Raw genomic sequence first — 21715 nt, 5'->3', positions numbered from 1 at the left:
TTACATCACCTGGAATTCGTCATAGTGGTGGGCACAATAGTAGGTCGCGGTGCAAAACTCGATTAAATTCTACACTCTTATATATGTATACATATATAGAAAATCCTTTCATAAGGCAGTGAAGTAATAAAAGACCAGAAAATCGGGGACGAAAATATGTAATAAGGGGGGAGAAGATGATAAAAAGGAGATTACGATGAAGCTATACTTTTACATATTAAGGCTTAAGGTCGTATAATATATGTATATACAGATATCTCGGCACCGAGTTATTCAATGTTTGCTCTGAAGATGGAATAAGATAAACAAAATTTTTAATATTATTAACTTTAGAAATATGTTTTGTAAACTATCTTGTCAAACAAAAAGGCTTTCCATGCAAGAACTTTGTTTTGATCGTTCAGTTTGTTTGACAGCTATGTACATAAGTACATATGTATATGTCATTCTTATGTCATCAAATCAAAAAGCATTTGATACCGATCGTTCAGTCTGTTCGAAATCGTGTGCAAAATATCTGATCGATATCTCATAAACAAAAATACTAGTATAGACTTAACTCGCTTTGCTGATCATTTGTATATGGATATTATAGGGTCTCCGACGTTTCCTCCTGCGTGTTACAAACCTCATGACAATAGTCCAGCGTAACTAGCAAAAAGCCGGGCCTAAACGGTGACAACACCATTAAATATGTAACAGTATTGCACACTCAAAACAAATGTACAACTGTACAGACAGACGAAACGAGACGCAACAATGAAAGCGAGCTCTGTAATGTGTTTTGCGGAACTTCAAAACTCGAATTAGTGTTGCTCAGAACGTGGAGGCGCTAACATGAAACAAACGTAGCGGTACCTTATAGCAGTTTAGCTTAAAATCGAAATTTGTTAAGCGGAAAACTCGCTCGGTTCGTGCAGCATAATATAACGATCGGTGCAAAAAAAATTAAGATTAAAGACAACAATTATAAAAAGAGAAATTGTATACAAATTTGTTTACCTAATTTTGAATTATATTTATCTAATTGTTTAATTAATTGTGTGTGACAACCTGCCTTGTTTATTGCTATTGTTATGTGCTCAATTTCTATCGCTAATTTATTTTATTATGGATTAATAAAAAAACTGTGACACAAAAAATGCACAATTTGTCAAGACGTTGCTCATTATATTGTTATCGCCTAATTAATCGTGCATAATTTGCATAAATATTTTAGTAGCCAAAAATGTTTTTTTGTCAATAGATTCAGACCTGCTTTGGTGCGTTGACAATAAAAAAGTTATCATAATTTAATACTAAACAACTGAAAAAATTATAAAAAAACATATTTAGTGTTTCATTATAGTCCAAATGGTGTTAAAAAATATTGATATAGCAAATAACATGAAATAAAAATGCATATTACCTCTCAGTGGTACAGCAAAATTATGCGACCTTTTGGTTTCAAACACAAATAAACTGAATGGATTTGTTAACAGTTTGCTGAGCATTTCACTTTGTGAATAATAATAAAATAATAAAATTAATTATAACAAAAATATATACATATAATAATAATATTTAGTTTTATTTAGAATATTTTTATGGCGAACTTTTGTGTGCCGCAACGCTCTTTCAATCTAAAAATTCATTTGTAGGTTATGGGTTGCCAATGTAAGGAATGTTAATGTGCAGTTATTATGCTAAGACACTATTTGGAAACGTTTACAGCAGACCAGCTGCTATGAACGCAAATGTATGCTCAAAAACACACAACACCAAAGCCAAAGAAATACACTGTAAAATTTTAATGTTCATACCAATTATGAACGGCAAATTACAACAATTTGATATGCATACATAAGCGTTTTTAATACTTTTGTATATATTTAAAATTACATATATTAGATCAGTGTTGGCCTAACTTTCATAGAATTCCTTTGGGAAATTAACTTTCAGTTTTTTTCTGAAATTCAGTGATTTTTTCGAGTAGTTGTCTAAGTGATTACAGCATAGGCATACATAAATATGATATAATAATAAATTAATCCCACTAATATGTTTAAGAAATTCAATATTTAGTTGTTAGCAAAATAGTTTTAAACACAATATTGAGCAGAAAAACCTACATGGCGGATGAGTAACATTTCGAATTAGCAATTTATTAATTATGATAAATAGTGTAAAGTAGCTCTTGTAGAAGCTTAAAATAATGCTTGAATTTAGTTTAAAAACAATAATGAATTTTGCGTCTTAAAAATGGAAAGTGTTGTACTATACAAAAATCTTTTGAAAAACTTAAATTTGGTTTTTATGTTATATTTATATTATGATAATTATAGTTTGTGCGTGTTTCAAAGCTTTTTAAAATGTAGTTCGTGATTAGAGTAAAAGCTGCTAATTAAAATGATTTGAATACTACTTGTGTTCCGGTATGAAATGAGCCTTGTTGTAAATATGAAGTTCTAATTTTGAATGAGAAAGTAAAATAAAAAACTATTCAAAGCATCGATCATTTTGATCTTTCTGACAATTTGTGGATATCATACCAATAGAAGTGTTCGTCTTTTGAAGCAAACCAATCCGAAACCCAATTTTCGAATTCCGTTGGAATCGAAGTGCTGCTCGGGCAATTCGTGCCGCATCGATGAAAACAAATGATAATCGGAAGAAACCAATTTTGCTTTGTGTGCAGGTGCATTTTCGGGTAATAAAATTACATTACCGTGACCCATTCTGGTCGTTTTTCGATCAATGCATGTTTCAAAGTGAACATTTGTGGTCTGTAGCGATTAGTATTAACAGTTTCACAAAGTTTTAAAAGCTCATGATATATCACACCCTTCTGATCCCACAAAACACAGAGCATTGCCTTCTTACCGAATGGATTTATTTTTGCAGTCGATGTTGATGGTTGTTCCGGATTAAACAATGTTTTGTTGTGCAACATTCAACATGGCTGCCTTTTGCTTTTGACTCAAACTAGCATCTTCATCCAATACTGCAAGCAGTTCAGCGGTTTCAAACTTTCGGGTCTTCCACGCTCTTCATTTTTAACATAAAAATCATTATCTCTGAACTGTTGAAAATATCTTTTCTTCTGATAGAGCATTATCACCACATGCCTCGACAAGCATTCGATGCGACTCTGCAGCACTTTTCTTCAAATGGAAACAAAAAATGCTTTCCGCAAATCAACACTTTTCGGTACAAATTTTGACATTTTCAACACAATGGAAAATTATGATGTTGTTTGTTTAAAACTGGAAGGTTATTGAATTTGGTTGACAGATGTCATGCCAAGGGAACAGAAAAAAAATTCACATCAAATGTTCCCCACTAACCATTGCTATCTTAACGCTCACTTCATACCGGTGCACCTGGTAAATGTATAGTTTATTTCTATAATAGTAAATCGGTTTGAAGGGCATATGCATACAAAAATATCTGCTGTAAAAAAATATGTCCATGAGCATACAGTAAGCTTAATGTAAGCAATTAAAACCTCGAAATTAATGAAACTTGTTTTCGAATGAGGAAACTTCTTCGCATCACTTAACATATTGTGTGGTTTCGTTGCTTTTTATTTACTTTTTGTTTTATTTTTTGCTGCTGTTAACCACATTTCAAAGTTCAGCCTGATTTCTTACAAGTTCGTGATAAAATCCGGTAGTTCTTTCAACTTGCTGAAGATGCTTTGAGCACACAACGTTTTCTCTTCAACGTTTACACACACACAGAAGCAAATAGAATCGAGATTTGTATGTTACTAGAAATAATGGTAGAAACATATAAAGTCATCTAAATGACAGAGGTAAATAAAATTGAAAATAAATGCATGTCTTTCATGAAGCGTTTTGCTATGCTTTTCTTCTGGTGTGTGTAATTTTAGTTTAATTTCTATTGCTTATTTTTATTTAAGACGATCTTTAAGCATTTTCTTTTGTTTCCAAGCACCTTAGTAAAGCTAATTGAGATTTTTCTCTTACAGCGGTCATCGTATTCAACTTGAACCCTTTTAATTGCTAACACACACCTACTAACACATATGTACATATATGAAAATTTATTTATATCTAGACATAAATGCCATTAAAGTTGTTGCAAAGTTATCATATTACATAAAAGTTGTGATGCGCTCGTGTACGCTATCTAATATTTATGTCGTCCGTGACTTTATTATATTCATAAAACATATACAAACAAACAAACATTAACCTGTAGGTGGTAGATGGTCTGTCAAACAAAAAACTAAAGACGAAAGCTGCGCTTAAGTTCATATGAGAGAAATATGAAAAAAGTTAATTTCAAATGTAAAAAAAAAAAAAACAACAAAAACGTGACATCTTTTTCTGCTCACTTTAGCGCAGTTTTGTAATTAATGGCTTTTATTATGCAAATTTACACATTATTTGGCTTCAGTGTGACCAGCAACAGCAGCGATTTCTATACAGCCATTACGATAATTGGGCGCCTCTTTGTTGAAGACAATTAAATTTGCACGTTTTATGCACAAATTCCAATAAAAAGCAAAACACGCCCACACAAATACTATATACATACATAAATATGTATATGCATATGCAAACAGTGAGTGAAGGTGAAACGTAAATAATAAAACAAATTGCAAAAAATAAAAAATAAAATAAATTACCGTTAATCAGTAAAACTAATCGCGAAAAAAACTGTGATACATAATTTTTGAACAATAACAACATTGTGTCATACAGTGCAAAAAAGAACGAACAAGCTTTGTAATATACATAGGTACTTACATATGTACATATAGACATGCCGACGAATCTAAGCGCATACTTACAATAAAAGAAGAATATGCTAAATATATAGAAAAAACGTGCATTCCACAAACACAAACACTATGACGGCTATGGACAAAACAACGGAAGTTAACAACGGGTAAATTCCATTTACAGAAAACGTACACAATTGTTTGTATATACATACATATGTACTTATACAATATATACCTACATATACTAAGATACGTATGTATTTAATTTCCACTGTGACAGGTTTTATGTTTGGCAATACATCAATCGATGTTCTGAAGCCAGTAATTCTGAATGAAAATTTAATTAAAGGCGACTTGCGGGGATTTTAATTGGTACTTTCCAAAGTCAGTAAAAAATAGCTAATTGATTCCATTTAATTAAGAGATGGTGGCTAAACGGTTCTATTGGAAAAATATTTTTCCAAAAAAGCGAAATTTTATTACTCGATCGCTTTGTTGTTTTTCAAAGCATTCTCCTGTAAGACCTAAGTATGTATAGTAAGACCTAAGTATGTATAGTATATACGTTTGAACCAATTTTTGAAGCACTTTTGTCACTCTGATTGAGGTATCTGCAAAACATGCGTTCTGAACGCATCAACCGCCTCTTCAGGTGTTCAAAAATCGTTGTCCTCTTAATTTAACTTTCACGTACGGAAATAAAAATAAGTCATTCGGTCCCAAGTCAGGACCATACGGCGGATAAATTATCAAATTGATGTTTCGAGTACTCGAAAATGGCGTTATCTCAGTTGATGTGTGAGAGTTTGCATGGTCGTGGCGAAGGGTGATTCGCCTTCGGCGGTTGGTTTTCCTAATTTCATGAAAGACAACTTTTAAACAGATGGCTGTGTATTAGGGTGTGTCATCCTGAGGCAACCTCGAGAATCGATTTTCAGTAGTCGAAGTCGATTAAGAATCGATTCTTGACATTCGAAAAATCGATTATTTTACGTGAAAACTCGATTTTCCCGTAGAATCGGAATCGAGTTTACCATCCCTACTGGCAGCCATCGCGTGCACATAGCTATAATAACCTCCGCACAATAACCACCACAAAAAAATGATTTTTTTTCCATGTAATTTATATGGAAAACAGAAAATTTGAAATAGGCACCTCTTAATATTAATATTAAGAGCTCATCTTTTGAGTGACTTTCTTTTTGACATTTTCGAAAGTTTTTAAGCCTCATTTTCAACGTATGAAAAAAAAGCTGCCTCAGAATGACACACCCTATTGTGTATCAAATGCTTAGAATTAACTGTTCTCATTTTACAAGATATATTCACGAAATTTACATATATAGTTGTTTCAAAAAAAAAAGAAGTAACCATTTGCTGGAAGTGCTTCGTGCGTGAAAAACTTTTGTTGGATGAGGCTCATATTGAAATACCCATACAGTCGACTGCTGTTTTAAAGCACCGTTACCATTTGTTTTTTGCATTTCACCAGATAAATCAACACGAGCCTTTTTTTGAGCGATCGATATACTATTTATAGTCAAATGTCCATGTAATATTGAATGTCTGCTGGTCCTACTAATGCCTATAGTTGCCTATATCTCACAATAGGTCACATGACGATCTGGCAATATTAATTTGTGCACAACATAAATAGTATCTGAAACAAAAACTGATTTTGGACGATCTTCACGAAATCCGTTTTGGGGTGATCTACGGCCTCGATTGAAGTTACCAAAACTGAATTAAGTTCATCGATGCACTGATGTTGAGTTAATCTACGTCGAAAATAATCGCTCGAAAATGTTCGCCGTCTAATTCCATTGTTTGGTCGAGATGAATATTTTAAGTTACTATAAGCCATATTAATAGCGCTTGTATGTCAAAACGTTCTGAGTATGTATGTATATATTCAAAAATTTCAAACTTTACGATAAAGTTGTGAGTTGTCAGATTGCAACACTCGGGATGTCATCTCATGAAATATAAAAGGCAACCTAAGTATGTACCAAATAGATCAAATTCTTTATATCATCCGCTTGTTTTCGCGTATTCAATTTTCAGAGATAGGTTTTGTTCTCGTATTGGCCTAAACATATAGATATATGTATGTATAATTGTTCCTGTTTTTTGTGCATAAACACATATGGCATATTGTATACGCTTTATTTCGATCAACTTTTCCCACTGATCTGAAGTCAGATCAGAAGTTCGCTTATCAAGGAATCCTGTATAGAACAGTTAGCAGTTCTTTTCTCGTCTCTGAATTTAAATTTAATACCCCGGTTCACTTATCAAGGCAGTTTAGACTCTTATTTTTAAAATTTTTTATATCAAATTTTGAACTTAAAAAGCATTCTATCACAAATGACATGATTTTAATTCTCATTCTGCACATTTGATTTATCTGATTCACTTTTCGAAATTAAAAAGTCTATATTGCTTTCTCTCAAGTAAATAAAATTGTAACAATTGATTATAACGTATTTAATCTTAGCTGTTGAAATTTTAATTTCTATATCTGAGCAGTTTTAGATTTCGATGCCTAAAAAACTCTCCTGCCTTCCATGCAGGTCTGTCGACGCGCCTCAGTCTAGGCTAGTTTAAGCCAATGAAAATTTTTGCGATATCGTTTTGCCCTCTCGCACTTACCTACATACATATAAATTTCGATGAGCAATGGATTTTGTTTTGTGCTCAATTATGTTTTGTGGAAGAAAATATTCAGCCAGTAAATTCATAGTAATCTGTGAAGACAATGGTCGATTTAAACAAACGCAGTTTTCTTCAGGACAACAACCAGCTGGGCAGCGGCGTCTTCCTAATTAAGGGAACGGACATTCTGTCATCGGAGGCTGTTGTGTCCTTTCGATTGGCGCTCAGAGAACTCTCTTCACTTGCGCGGACTTCTACAAAAGGCTTCATCCTCTTGAATAGAAAAGGTACAATCTTCTCCGTGATGACACCGATATCATTGTCCATAACAACCGCGCCGTTAGTTCTTCTCAAAGAAGTGAAGCAAAAGGGTCTGGCACTGAACGAGGGCAAGACTAAATATCTGCCATCATCAAACAAACAGTCGTCGTCAAACACGCGACTTGCCTCCCACGTCACTGTTGACAGTCATAACTTCGAAGTCGTAGATAATTTTGTCTATCTTAGAACTAGTATTAACTGCAACAACAATGTCAGCCTGTGGAAGATTTGTAGTCCTTTGCGCATTGGCCACGGCGAATACCGCATTCGATGGATCGATGAGCTGTATGCTGTGTTATAGATAGCGAATTAAAAGACAGCAGCTACGTTGGCTAGGTGTGAAAGTATTCGATGCAGTACCCGCCGGGGGAAGCCGAGGAAAAGGAGACCTCCACTCCGTTGAAAAGACCAGGTTGAGAAGGACTTGGCTACTCTTGGAATCTCCAATTCGCGCCAAACAGTGAAAAGGGAGAACGACTTACGCGCTGTTGTAAACTCGACTATAACCGCGTAAGCGGTGTCTGCGACAATAAAGAAGAAGAGTTTTGTTTAGAATGATAACTGAGAAGATTTCCAGATATTATTGAGGATTCCAAATGCTTGTTTTATTTTTCCGATGCGGTTACTTAGATCCTGAGTGGAACCTCATGAATCGGGTATCGTACAGCCAAATATACAAAGGATTCAATATCTTTTATATAAAATAATTGCAGGCTGTATTGGAGAAACATTTCCCAATTGCTGCCAAGTTGACAGGATCTAATTTGATAAAAATTCGCAAATGTTCCGTTGCATAGCCCCGAATGTATTTCGCACAACGTGTCCGCTTCGTTGGCATAAGAATGACTGACGTGGGAACGGAATTCGAAAAGAATTATTTAAAAACATGTGATCTTAGATGTTCTCTAAAAATTAAACGATACTGTTTTAGTTCAAATAGTTATTATTGAAAGTCATCATTTATTCCATTTATTTATTCTGTTTATTCATTTTTATAAATATCTGACAAATCTTTGCTGTACGGTTATAGCGATATCTTAGTAACTATAGTTTTTAGAAAGTAAGGATTTTCTTGAAATTTTTCGCCTTTGTATACTTAGCATCGTCCTTAGATAAGGAGAAACTCCTTTAACATGTTTTTGAGAGGTTGCTTTTTGAAATGAAGAGATGGCGAAAGCTGAAACATTTTTGAAGAAGCAGTATTCGACTTTTGCATGAAAAAAATTGATGTTTTTAATGATAAATCAAAATTAAGCAAAATTGAAAGGAATACTAGAAATTTTTTAAACCAAAATATTTGCTCCTTATTATAATTATCTTTTAATTTACTGAATTTTACTAAATCTTAGTTCAACATAATTTTCCGCATTTTTTGAGATTAATTACTAGATGAGCATAGAATTGAAGTATGAATAAATGTACCCGGTTTGTCCGGAAAGTAATAGGACTGAGCGGCTGGTCAGTTGTCTTCGAACATTTGGAGAGTCAGAACGAACATTTTCAGCTTACACCACGCACAGAAACAGAGTGGTGTAAGCTGAAAATGCAGCGTTTGTTAGAGCAGAGGTACGCGATTAAATTCTGTGTGAAACTCGGTAAATCTGCGACAGTGACGTTTGATATGATCAAGCAGGCCTACCCAGATATTGCTTTAGCAAGAAGTGGTGTGTTTGTGGGACCAGTCCTTTTTGGAGGGCTGGAAAGAGGTCGCTGATGAAGACCGTGCTGGGAGACCTGCGACTTTGACAAACACCGACAATGTGTCACGTGTACGCAAAGTTTTGAACTCAGACCGTCGACTAAGTATTCGTTTAATTAACCAGGTGTTAAATTTATCTGTGGTTCATGACATTGTGACGGAGGACTTGAACATGTGCAAGGTGTACCAAAAGTGCTCACTGACGACCAGAAATTGTGAACAGCTACATAACCAAGGCCGGCATCTAAACGCTTCCGCAGCCGCTCTACAGCCCAGATGTGGCTCTCGGACTTTTTTGTTTCCTTCCCTGAAAAGGCCGACGAAAGGCAAGCATTTTGAGATGCCAGAGGGGATCCAAACGGCATACACCTCGGATCTCAAAGCTAGTTCGGAGAATACCTTTCGTGATGCCTTCAATGCTTGGAAATCGCGCTGGCAGCGCTGCATCGACGCAGAAGGAGCCTATTTTGAACTTTTTTAAAGAACTGTAACAATTGGTTCAATGACTTTTTTTAAATCGACTTAGTCCTATTACTTTCCGGACAAACATTGTAAAAAAATTACGTAAATTGGTTTTGCGATAAAGAATTTGTAGGCTTAGAAATAGATCGCGCACGTGTCGTTCCTCAACCAAGTTAAAAATAATTAAAATAACTCTTTAACATGTGTTTCTATAAGGCTAATTATTACCAAATACATACATATACATATTTATGTGTTAGAAATTATGAATATTTTACAGTGAGGTCTGCATCGTTAACTCCGTGATTAGGAATACTTGTTACACTTTTGCAACATGTTGCTACAGAGAATACATATATTGTTGTGTTCACCTAACGGTTGAACGTATCACCTAAAACTAATCAAGATAGATTTGGGTAAGATATATGTATGTATGTATATAAATGATCAGGATGACGAGACGAGTTGAAATCCAAGCGACGCAGGTAGGAGCATTTGGTCTCAAAAACCGGACAAAATTATTTAAAGTGATTTTATGAATGAAAATGAATAAAAATTTGTGTACTGGAAAGTGAAAGAATAAAAAGGAATTTTAAATTGTGTTACATTGGAAGTAGTAGTGATTGTAGTCCGATGTCGCTCATTTTCACACTGACATAGAAATATTAAAAGAATATTACAGATGGAGAAAATGTCTAAGCTTATATGTTAAGTAGAAACCTTTTAGTTTAGTAAAACAAAGAATTTATAGCTCGACCTCCCCCGACACTATAACAAAATCAAAAAACAATTTTTTAGTTTTTTTGATGATTCATTGTTTTCCCGAAAAAAATAATACATTAACTAAATTAATCTATACATTATTAATATTAAATGCATACCATGTTGTCCAGAATGCTTAAAAAAAACCTCTTGCAATTTCGAGAACAATAGAGAGTATCGTGAATAAGGACGTGCGCTTTGAACGAAGTCTAGGTTCCGACTACTTGTGTGGCAATATAGCGGGCTGAAGGTCAATAATTTAATCGGTTTATTGTAGTACGGTTACTTAGGTACTAAAAAAATCAATTTTGAGTAGCATCGCTGGAGTTTGTAATTCTCACTTTTGTCCGGTTTTTGAAGGAAGACGCTTCTATGTGCGACGGTCTGTCTGTCCGTTCGTGCAAGCTGTAACTTGAGTAAAAATTGAGTTATCTTGTTGAAATTTGGTAAGAGAGTTCTTTGACAATAAAAAGTTCGAATTCGCCGAGGACAAATATTATAAAAACTCCCACCGACAATGATAATAAACATTCCCCATTAAATTTGAAGTTTTTGTGTTTTTTCTTTAAAAAAGTACGGAACCTCGAAATGGGTCACCCTTTATAATTCTTGACTTAGTGTTCGGTGCCGTCTGAACATGGGCGCTTTCTTATTTTTTTGCAATCAACTTTCCTGCTGGAGATCAATAAGTTCACCTACGTAACTGTAACTTAAATTTTAGTTAACATTTTATTAAAAAAGATAATGCTTACTGATATAAGCTCGGCGGCTTTATTTATTAGAATGCATAAATTGAGAGTTGACAGTATTAAAAGTAATATAATAATTCCAACGGTATAATTTATGTACATTTATTTGATTTAACAATTCTGCAACTTTTACTATTCGTACCGTTATTTATATGCAAGTTTTGCATTGCTTTTTTAAACAGTAATACAATTGTAATCCATTTACATATTTGATTATTTTACTAAATTTCTCAAATGGAAATTCAAATGCAAATTTTGTTTACATACATACGAGTACATATGTATATACCTAGGAATCTACAAACTTATATTTAAAACGAACATTGCTTGTTATAAATTAAACATTAGAACTTATATATTGTTTGTGGGTAATATTAAAACAATTTTTAGCTAAATTAAGATTTTGAAAATATTTAATAATTTTTATAATTATTTACCTTTTAATTTCAGAGCTGCTAATAACCGGCCGTATTTCATACAAAATGGCAACAGGAATTTGTCCTCAGACATTGCCGGTGAACATCGAGAGATTAGTACTTTTCGCAGCGCCTTACCACAATTTTTAGCTGTAAGCGCTAAGAATATATTACTTTTTGGTAAATAGCAAGCAATGTAATTTATAAGAAAATAGTTTATTTTAATTTTTGGATTTTAAACAGATATTCAAATTTTTTTCTTATACAAGTACTGATGTGTTCAGAGATGCATACTGACTAGAAAAGAAAAAAAAATAAATCAGAATTTTTGGCGAAAAGATAAATTTTCAAGCAGGGTTGCAGCAAATAATGCAATAAAAACACATTTATTTAAAAATTTGAATTAATGTTATTTTATTTTGTTACCCCGAAATTCTTAATTAAAAATAATTTTAAAATTTCTTATCCCAAATGTCGGGTTAAATATAAAATTAAATTTTCAATTCCAAAAAACGGATTAAAAATAAAATTTTAATCCTAAATATTGGATTGAAAAAATGTGGACAAAATGTCCAATTATGTATTTGAAATTAGATTATTTCTGCGTTATCAACATATCGTCACCTGAAATGCAAAATAACGTAACAACATTTTCGGAAATTTACAGTGGCATGAATGAAACACGAAATAAAATGGAACATGCGTAAAAAAAACTTTTAATATTGGTTAAAACTGGTTTATATATCTGAGCGCAGAACCTGAAAATGTTGGACATACATATGTAATATTATTTATGCAATTTGAAGTAGTGAATCTTAATCAATAAGACACTCAATTTCGACGTTTTTGATGATAAGTTATTTTGCATTTCAGGTGACGATATGTAGTTTAACACTTTTTGTCTTATTTACATTTAATTATGGTTTCTCAGTCAGAAAAATCTTTCTTTTAATTCCTTTTCATTCCAGCTTATGATATGAAAAATAATGTTTTTATTTGTTTTAATCTGCTATTGGGATTAAAAATTAAATTTCCAATTTTAAATTCTGAATTTAGGATTAAATTAAAAATCAAATTAAAATACTTGATTACAAACATTTTAATTAAAAAATTCGCTACCTTGTTTTTAAATAAATGTTTACGTAAACATTACTCATCGTTTAATTGGTTAATATTATTTTGAAAGCTTCTATTTGAACGTTCATTTCACCAGTACTGATAATTGATGTTTTTTGATTTATTAATAACAAAATATTCTGAACACCTTAGTATTATACATAAACATTTTATTTCTAATATGAAATATGTACATTTATTATCGATACAATTTTTTCCCCAACAGTATATGGTATGACGCTTGGTTTTCCCACCATTGTGATACCGGCCATACAGGGTGGTGATGGACGTGAACCCAGTGATATAGTGTTAAATAGAGATGAGATATCTTGGTTCAGTAAGTAGTGCAAATTGAAGTTAATTTCTGTATACATACTCGTACATATTTGCATTATTATCAAGAATGAATTCAGGTCCAACTAGACAGTCGAATATCTTTTAATTATACAAGTAAGGGGCAGATTTCGGTCCGAAATATGCCAGTTTAATACTAGTTCGAAACTGTTAAAAAATAATGAATAGTAATTAATTATGAACCAAAGCCAATATCTCAAAGTTCTAAATTTTTGAGTTACTCTATATTTTCCCAGCAGTGAAATATACATACGTAAAATCGATTGAAACAATTGCTGTTATTTGTTAACTAAGTTTATATTAGGTTGTCAAAAAAGTCTTGCGGTATTTTCGCTAGTTGGCGCTGAAAGCGCGTAGTTCTAGTTTTATTCGTCGCATCGGGTCATGCTATACCATTTTGGAAAGCTCATTTCACGCGCTAACACGTGTTTGATTGATTGTTGTTTCTTTTGAGTCGTGAGTTATAGCGTCGCAAACATGGAGCAAAATAAAGAGAAAATACGGCATATTTTACAGTACTACTACGATAAAGGCAAAAATGCATCTCAAGCCGCCAATAAAATTTGTGCAGTTTATGGACCCGATACAGTTTCCATTTCCACCGCACAACGACGGTTTCAACGTTTTCGTTCTGGTGTAGAGGTGGTCGAAGATGCGCCACGCTCCGGAAGGCCTGTCGTCGAAAATTGCGATAAAATCGCTGAATTGGTCGAAAGAGACCGGCATAGTAGCAGCCATAGAATCGGTCAAGAGCTGGGCATGAGTCATCAAAAATTCATTTCAATTTCAATAAAAAAAAAAATTCAATAAAAATACCGCAAGACTTTTTTGACAACCTAATATTAAATCATTGATGTCAAATAACATAACTAATTATTTAGCTATAAGAGGTTTATAATTGGTACAACTCTGGCATTTTTTGATTAGTACAAGTTCAATGCAGTAATTCGAGTTATAAACTTTTTTGACTGTTTTGACTTCATTAAAGATAAACAAAAAAAAAACACTTTTTCAAGAAAAAATAACAACATGCCACCATTGGAGTTGTTATTCGCTTTGTTGGTACTTGTTTAAAGCTTCCTTTGAGACTATCTACGGCACTAAACTAACTTTTAGAGTAAGAATTTGAGAAAATTTTAAAAAATAAGGTTTAAGTACGAACGGGATCGAAAGTTAAAACATTCAGACATTGTAAGAGCTTATGAAGTATTTAAAGAATGTCGACATTATGTGATGCCGGATTGTCTTGTATTAACGGTAACATACTTAGTTCCTTATTATTCGAGTTGTTCACTTTACATAAAGTCGAACGAACAGACATAATTCGATAAACGGGCCTTTTCTGTAGAAGGTAGCTTCAAACTAAATGACTACAATTACGGTCCGATATTGTGGGCACAACAGAAGGTGCCAAGTGGGCTTCTGTTCTAATCAGCAAGATCATATTAATGCTATTCGTAGCACCAATAGTAAGTCTTACTGTGTTAGGTTATGCAAGCAGACTCTCAGTAGATAACTCGGTGATTATCATCTGAGTACCCAGCAATATTGGAATAGAAGAAAATGAAAAGGCGGACAAGCTGGAAACACATTTTCCCTAAGCTGCTCCAAGCCATTCAGCACATTCAAGGGTTGTTTGAAACGATGGACCCCAGAGGAACACCTCAAGCCTTGGAACTCTAGCAACAAAGCGCATACCACAAAGTTACTTTGGGGTAGTGTTAATGATGGATAGGACAAAAAGCTTATACTTCTGGGCCAAGGTAAACTTTACTATTTTAGGGAACATCACAAGGCACTTACCTTTAAGATTCCACCTTCCGAAATTTTGAAAAGCGGTTTCGGCAAAATGCAGAGCAAGCGCGGAGATGATGAGACGCTGGAACCTTATCTAAGCGGACACCCAGCCTTCAGTGACGGATATATTCCATGGCTCCCAGATAGAGCTGCTGCATAAGGCTTAACTTGGTTAACACATGGGAGCACAATGGCCTTAATAATAGCTTAAATGCGACTACCCGCGATCTGACGCTCATCTGCCTCGCTTTTCAAACAGCTAATCAACGAATACATTCATCATAATACATATTTACCGTAGGGTCGCAGATTCTTATACCAAGGAGTTTTATGCGCTAGTTTTCTTTTTTGCTACTTTCTTGTAATGTGGTATTTTTTTAGACAAATAGTAATAATAAACTACTAAAAGTCGTTAAGTGATAAAACTCGTTTATATTAAATATATGTATGTATAAAGTTATTCGTAATCTCAATGGGCTACATGAGACGAGAGCGGCGAAAGTTTACAGTTAAGATAAATAGTGTTGGACATTTTTATTTATTTTTTTACAAACAATAAAATTCCATAGTTTTTGAATTTAGAGTGGTTTCAATAGTTTACCATTATGCAAATAAGTATGTACGATATGTATGTATACATATATACCACTCTATAAAAATTATAAATTTTTCAGGTTCAATAAATTTAATATGCGTGCCTTTGGGTTGCCTCTTTTCGGGCGTTCTCTCTCAACCGATTGGAAAGCGTCGCGCCATGCAGGTAAACAACAAAAAGTTGTGTATTTTACATTCAAAACTAATTGTTGTATATAATTTTTAGCTGGTTAATTTACCGATTTTGGCTTCATGGCTACTCTTTCACTTTTCGACACGAACTGAGCATTTGTATGCGGCGCTCTGTTTGAGCGGTTTGGGTGGCGGTCTTATGGAAGCGCCGGTAACTTAATACACATACATATATCTCTATTATTAATTTTATTATCATCGCGCTTTTTTTATACACATGCATGCAGGTATTGACTTATGTTGCCGAAATCACCGAACCCAAATATCGTGGTATACTCTCGGCGCTCGGTTCCACATGTGTCATCACCGGCGTTTTCATACAATTCATTTTGGGCTCTTTATTGGATTGGCGCACGATAGCCGCTTTGAGTTCAGCATTTCCGATTATTTGTATAATAGCGCTATGCTTTGTGCCCGAAAGTCCGACGTGGTTGATACGTGAGCATCGTTTTCGTGAGGCTGTAAAATCATTGCAATGGTTACGCGGTTGGGTGCCCGAATATATGATCGAAGCTGAGTTTAATCGACTCTATGAAGAATTGATTACACAGCCGGCTTTAGAAGAAGCGACCGACAATCATGGTGAAAAGCCATCCAAGTGGGCCAGTCGCTTTAGAATGTTTCGCAAACGTTCCTTTCTGGCACCGTTTATATTGGTCACATTCACATTCTTTACCGGACATTTTTCTGGCAAAACACCGCTGCAGACATACGCGGTGCAGGTACAATCATATAGTACATATTACGTTTAAAAAAATGTATTCCTATTGAACCACCCATTTTTGCAGATTTTCCACACACTGAAAGCGCCAATCAATAAATACCACGCCACTATTTTGTTGGGAGTGGCCGAGATGATCGCAACAATATTATGTGTCTTCCTAATCCACTTCACCGGCAAGCGTCCATTGGTTATGATATCTACCATCGGTGTTGGGATTTGCATGTTTGGTACCGCTACCTATGCACATTATGTCAAAGTGGTACCTGGTTTTGCAGTGAACAATGTAGTCATTAATGCTTCCAATATAGTGCCAAGCGAGAATTTAATAACTCAAGCCAATATTAGTAAAATTTTTGAGGACGAGATATCAGTTTTGGAACCAGATAGTTTGATGCATGACAAATTGTTGGAAACAACAACATTACAAGCAATCTTAGATGATGGCGGCATAGAGACGACAACACTTGTAGCCATCAATGGTACAATGGAGGCATTGAACCCTTTGAATCGCTCTAAACGGGAAGAGCAAGAGCTTTTCCTTGATGATTATAATGATCCTTTAACTTTTGTGCAATTACCTGGGTTGGATTATCTAGATGCAAATAATGGTAGCGATAACGTAACATCGTTTCTAAACCTTTTTGACTCTGAGGAGCAGGCAGAAACCACAAAAGTGTCAAAAAACTTAGAGGAAGAATTGACTACCACTTTAGCGTCAATTGTCCTTGACGAGCGCATTACAAAGTCACCATCTGAAGCAGAAATAACTAAGGAGGTTTTGTTACCAGTACCAACACAAACCACCAACAATTTGGTTTGGCTTCCATTAATCTTATTATTAGGCAGCGCTTTCTTCGCACATATCGGCATACGTATGATACCTTGGATACTTATCGGTGAGGTATTTCCGGCTCCAGTGCGCAGTACTGCTTCCGGCCTTGTCAGTGGCTTAGGTTATATTTTCGGGTTTTTGGCTAATAAACTTTTTCTACAAATGCTGTCTGCGTTTACTTTGCCGGGCACATTCTGGCTCTATTCGGCAGTAGCTTTGTTTGGCGCATTGGTGTTATATTTTACACTACCCGAAACCGAGGGACGCACTTTACACGTAAGTAGAGTTGTTTTCACCAAAATTTTCAAAATTCATAATTAACAATTTTTGCTTTTAGGAAATTGAGGCGCATTTTTCCAAAAAATCGAAAACTAATTTGTTGAAAAAGTCATGCCGTCAAGATTTGAATAAGACAGTCATACAGTTGGATAATCTTCACAATTTACAAATCCCTATAAGCGCACAAACTGAAGCGAAGATAATTCAATTACAACAAAGTGATTTTGTGCCTCAGCGACTGCATGTTGCAGGCGAGACCAATCTTGCGTTTGAGGAGAACAATACAACGCACTTATAACGGTTGGAAAATAGTTCTGTATATAATAGGATAAAATTTGTACATATGTATAGATGTTCTGTCTACTTGCAATTTTTCAAGTGCACTACTTTGTGGATTTAAAAAGTATTATTATTTGTATAAATATGTAAATTTGTGGATACCATGAATATGTTGTATATATGTAAGTACCGATTTAGAGGTACATATGTATGTACATACGTACATGAATGCACAAGCTTTTAATCTGAAGAAAGTTTTAAGAAAAGATATAATAAATGCAATTACAAATATGAAATATGTACTGTATGTTTATATGAAATAATCTCCATATGAGACACCAAACCTACGTGATGGCTAAGGTATCTCGGAAAATTTAGTGCACAGCTTTGTTTATTCCATGAAATGCTGGCTGCGATGGATTTTAGCATTATATAATAAATAAAGCTTCACTTATTTCCTCTATGGAAAGAAATGTCAAATTAAAATACGGAACTGGAAGTACAGGAGCACATTCGTATCTCTTAACTATATAATTTCAACCTTTATTTTGTTGTTCGAATTTGTTAAGATTTTGCTGCACAGTAAGTTTATTTAAAACGGGTATCTATCTAGCACTTATTCTAACTAATCTAACTTTTTGAAGGTAGTACCAAGCTCTAGGGCTTGTAACTGTGGCATTCGATTCCATTTTCAAATCATTGGAAGTTTTAAAAGAATTTTCCTTAGCGTAACGTAGGAATTTTTAGTTCCTATTCCTTCTTTTAGTTTCGGGGGTTTTCACGTTGTGAAGGACGTTAGTCCATTCATTATCATGGACATTGGACTTGATATTTGGTATTTCACTAATACTTTTCCTTCTCTAGTCTAGTTTTACCATTCTAAAGGGTTGCAACGCACTTCGCGGCCCTTATTTTACTTTCCAAGCTTTCCAATTACAGGCTCAAGATTATTATATATAATTATTTATCATTAATTAATCGGTTAAACTCAAAATGTTTTTGACATGTTTTTGTTCGAAATTTTACTTTTTTAAAAAAATTTTGAGTTAGTGTCCCTAACACATTCCAACTCAAACGCTGTTAACTTGAGCAAAATAGCATTTACGACGACATCATAGAAATAATTAACGGAAATCGAATTAAAAACAAAGTACTGTTTTAAAGTATCGTTACATAGTGTCTGGTGATTAAAACATATGTTAGTGAAAAGATCTTTTGGCTTGAGAAATGTACCAATGGGGTTGTCCCTATTATTTCTGCCATTACGTGCAACTTAAATTTATTTTATCTCTATAGTTAAAGTCCGGCAGCATTAGATGACAGCACAGCTGATTTCATTTATGTAAATATTAGTCGGTACGTAAAAATGTCGCTGACGCAAAAATTAAATGTTCTTTTCAAAAGAAAATCAATCAAATATGGTGTGCCGTTTTTAATTTTAATGGTTGGAGGTTCCTTTGGACTAGAGCAATTCGCCCGTCTCAGGTAAGGATGTATTGATTACAGCATAACCAATGTATATACATATGCTGACATCTTTTGGTGCTTGTCAGGTATCAGTTCTCTCGTAAGCAGCCGGTAAATCCAGAAGATATGGAGAAATATGGTGTAACAATGAAAAAACCTGAAGAAGTGACATTGGACAAAGAATATGAAAGAATTAAAAGCTTGAATATTGACGAATGGGAGAACAAACGTGGCCCTAGACCCTGGGAAGAGACACAATAGTCGGTGTAAAAAATGTGGCTAGAAGAGTGCAAAAACTATTTCTGTTAACGTTCTACTATTCATAGCTTTTAAGTCATTTGTTTTAGTGTATACTGAGTTTGTAAATAAACTACTATTTATTATAAACAATATATACATTTTCTTATTGTGAACAGTAAAGTGAGAAGAGTTACACGTGAAAAAAATGGCATCCGTTATGTTGGCAATGCCATCAAGTGTATGAAGCATTTTGACATTTCAACGAAAAATTCTCAGCTGCTTAAAAATATACAATCCGTGAGAAGAAATCGCTTTCACCAACAAAACAACATTCATAAACTCAAAATTTAAACAATTTTTACTCCCAGGTTTTACTAAAAAATATCAAAATAACTTCTCAAAGTGAAATGACGCCCAAACTAAAATTCGCCGAAGGTACGTATTAATTGAAGTGTATATGCTGTTGTTCCGTGTTAAAAAAGTTGTTTATTATTCATTTTTATTATAAACGAATACCTATGTAGGCGAAAAAGTATTATGCTTCCATGGACCACTTATTTACGAAGCCAAAGCCCTTAAAAGTACAATTACTAAAGATAAGCAAATAAAGTACTACATTCACTATGCCGGATGGAACAAAAAGTATGTATTTATGACTATTCCAAACTCTCAAACTAATATAGATTTTTCCAAACCTAGTTGGGATGAATGGGTGCCAGAGAACCGTGTGCTAAAGTACAATGAAGCAAATGTTCAACGCCAAAAAGAGGTATATAAACAACATTCGAATGCAGCTGGAAAAAATAAAAAGAGTAAGTTCGTACATATTTATATACATATATTGAATTACTACTAGATCTTTGTGCTTACATAGGTACACCAAAGGGTAAAAAAGGCGAAGGAGCTGGTGCCACCTCAAAAGACGGTACTGCTAGTGGCAGCAGTGAATCGCGCGCTTCCACTCCATCAAAAGATTTAAACACAACCCCCTTGGCAGCACCATCAACTTCGGGAAGAGGTAATCGCTCGAAACCAACAACTAGTACACCGGTCGCTAAAGATAGTGATGTCAGCGCAAAGGATGATTCTACCGCCGCTGCTGCAAGTAATAAAGACGAAACAACCAAAGATGAGCCTCCCAAAAAGAAGCGTGGAGGATCAACTTCAAACGCAAGTGACAAATCTAATGGTAGCGGAGCGGGTACAAGTAGTAATGCAATAACAACGCCTGCGGCTACTGGCACAAGCATTGGAAGTGCAGGCTCATCACATCAAAATCGTTTGGACTCGTGTGTGGAAAATGAAGAATCATTCCTTTCCAAAGTGGAGGTTAAAATAAAAATACCAGACGAGCTTAAGCAATGCCTCGCCGATGATTGGGATGCTATTACACGCCAGCACAAACTGCTCGACATTCCTGCAAAGATTACAGTTCAGGATATTGTCGATCAATATATTGCCTTTAAGAAAACATCAAAATCGACGAACGCTTCCAAGGAAGTAGCAATTAACGATGTGCTAAATGGTGTTGTTGAATATTTTAATGTTATGATAGGTTCACAGTTGCTCTATAAATTTGAACGGCCCCAATATGCGGAAATATTGCAACAACATCCCGAAACACCACTTTCCAAGCTTTATGGGGGATTTCATCTGCTACGTCTATTCGTTAAACTTGGATCAATGCTTGGATTCTCCGCATTAGATGAAAAATCAATGCAGATGCTATTAGTGCATCTTCACGACTTTCTCAAATTCCTTGTGAAGAATAGTGCCACTTATTTCAGCATGACTAATTTTGTCAATGTTAGTCCAGAGTACCATCGAAATACTCAATGATTTTAAATCTGCTGCGGATTTGGGAGTTGTGCCAATGGATATGTCACTTTTATAAAATAAACTGTTGCTTGGATTCGTCAGTTAACAAAAGGATTTCATCATATATGTTCTTAATTCGCATATTCGTAGCACTTCATATTTTATTTTAATGCACGACCAGCATACCCATACAACTTCGTAGAGGGTCCCCTTGTAGTGATATG

At 34.4% G+C, this 21715-nt stretch overlaps 3 protein-coding genes across 14 annotated transcripts; all 3 read left to right on the top strand.

The window, feature by feature from the left end:
- Positions 1-808: 808 nt before the first annotated feature.
- Positions 809-18262, top strand: LOC126767922 (facilitated trehalose transporter Tret1). Of its 12 annotated transcripts, XM_050485717.1 has the most exons (10): positions 809-984; positions 3620-3796; positions 4405-4899; positions 11834-11979; positions 13142-13252; positions 15741-15826; positions 15887-16003; positions 16080-16574; positions 16641-17684; positions 17746-18262. In XM_050485717.1, the coding sequence occupies exons 3-10, from the start codon at positions 4862-4864 to the stop codon at positions 17983-17985; spliced, it is 2277 nt and encodes a 758-aa protein (XP_050341674.1). In that variant the 5' UTR covers positions 809-984; positions 3620-3796; positions 4405-4861; the 3' UTR covers positions 17986-18262. The 12 variants fall into 12 exon arrangements, with proteins under 12 accessions (XP_050341674.1, XP_050341678.1, XP_050341676.1 ...); XM_050485721.1 differs by lacking the exon at positions 3620-3796 and having other exon boundaries at positions 809-910; XM_050485719.1 differs by lacking the exon at positions 3620-3796 and having other exon boundaries at positions 809-936.
- Positions 18263-19283: 1021 nt separating this feature from the next.
- On the top strand, positions 19284-19825 carry LOC126767988 (cytochrome c oxidase assembly protein COX16 homolog, mitochondrial). Its single transcript, XM_050485827.1, has 2 exons — positions 19284-19451; positions 19520-19825. The coding sequence occupies exons 1-2, from the start codon at positions 19333-19335 to the stop codon at positions 19692-19694; spliced, it is 294 nt and encodes a 97-aa protein (XP_050341784.1). The 5' UTR covers positions 19284-19332; the 3' UTR covers positions 19695-19825.
- A 92-nt stretch (positions 19826-19917) lies between these two features.
- Positions 19918-21605, top strand: LOC126767952 (nuA4 complex subunit EAF3 homolog). Its single transcript, XM_050485783.1, has 4 exons — positions 19918-20108; positions 20198-20315; positions 20373-20485; positions 20548-21605. The coding sequence occupies exons 1-4, from the start codon at positions 20081-20083 to the stop codon at positions 21510-21512; spliced, it is 1224 nt and encodes a 407-aa protein (XP_050341740.1). The 5' UTR covers positions 19918-20080; the 3' UTR covers positions 21513-21605.
- The last annotated feature ends 110 nt before the right edge of the window (positions 21606-21715 follow it).

The sequence above is a fragment of the Bactrocera neohumeralis genome, chromosome 2 (genome assembly GCF_024586455.1).
Source record: "Bactrocera neohumeralis isolate Rockhampton chromosome 2, APGP_CSIRO_Bneo_wtdbg2-racon-allhic-juicebox.fasta_v2, whole genome shotgun sequence".
In the NCBI taxonomy this organism is placed as follows: Eukaryota; Metazoa; Arthropoda; class Insecta; order Diptera; family Tephritidae; genus Bactrocera; species Bactrocera neohumeralis.
This window is presented reverse-complemented; position numbering and strand designations above follow the sequence as displayed.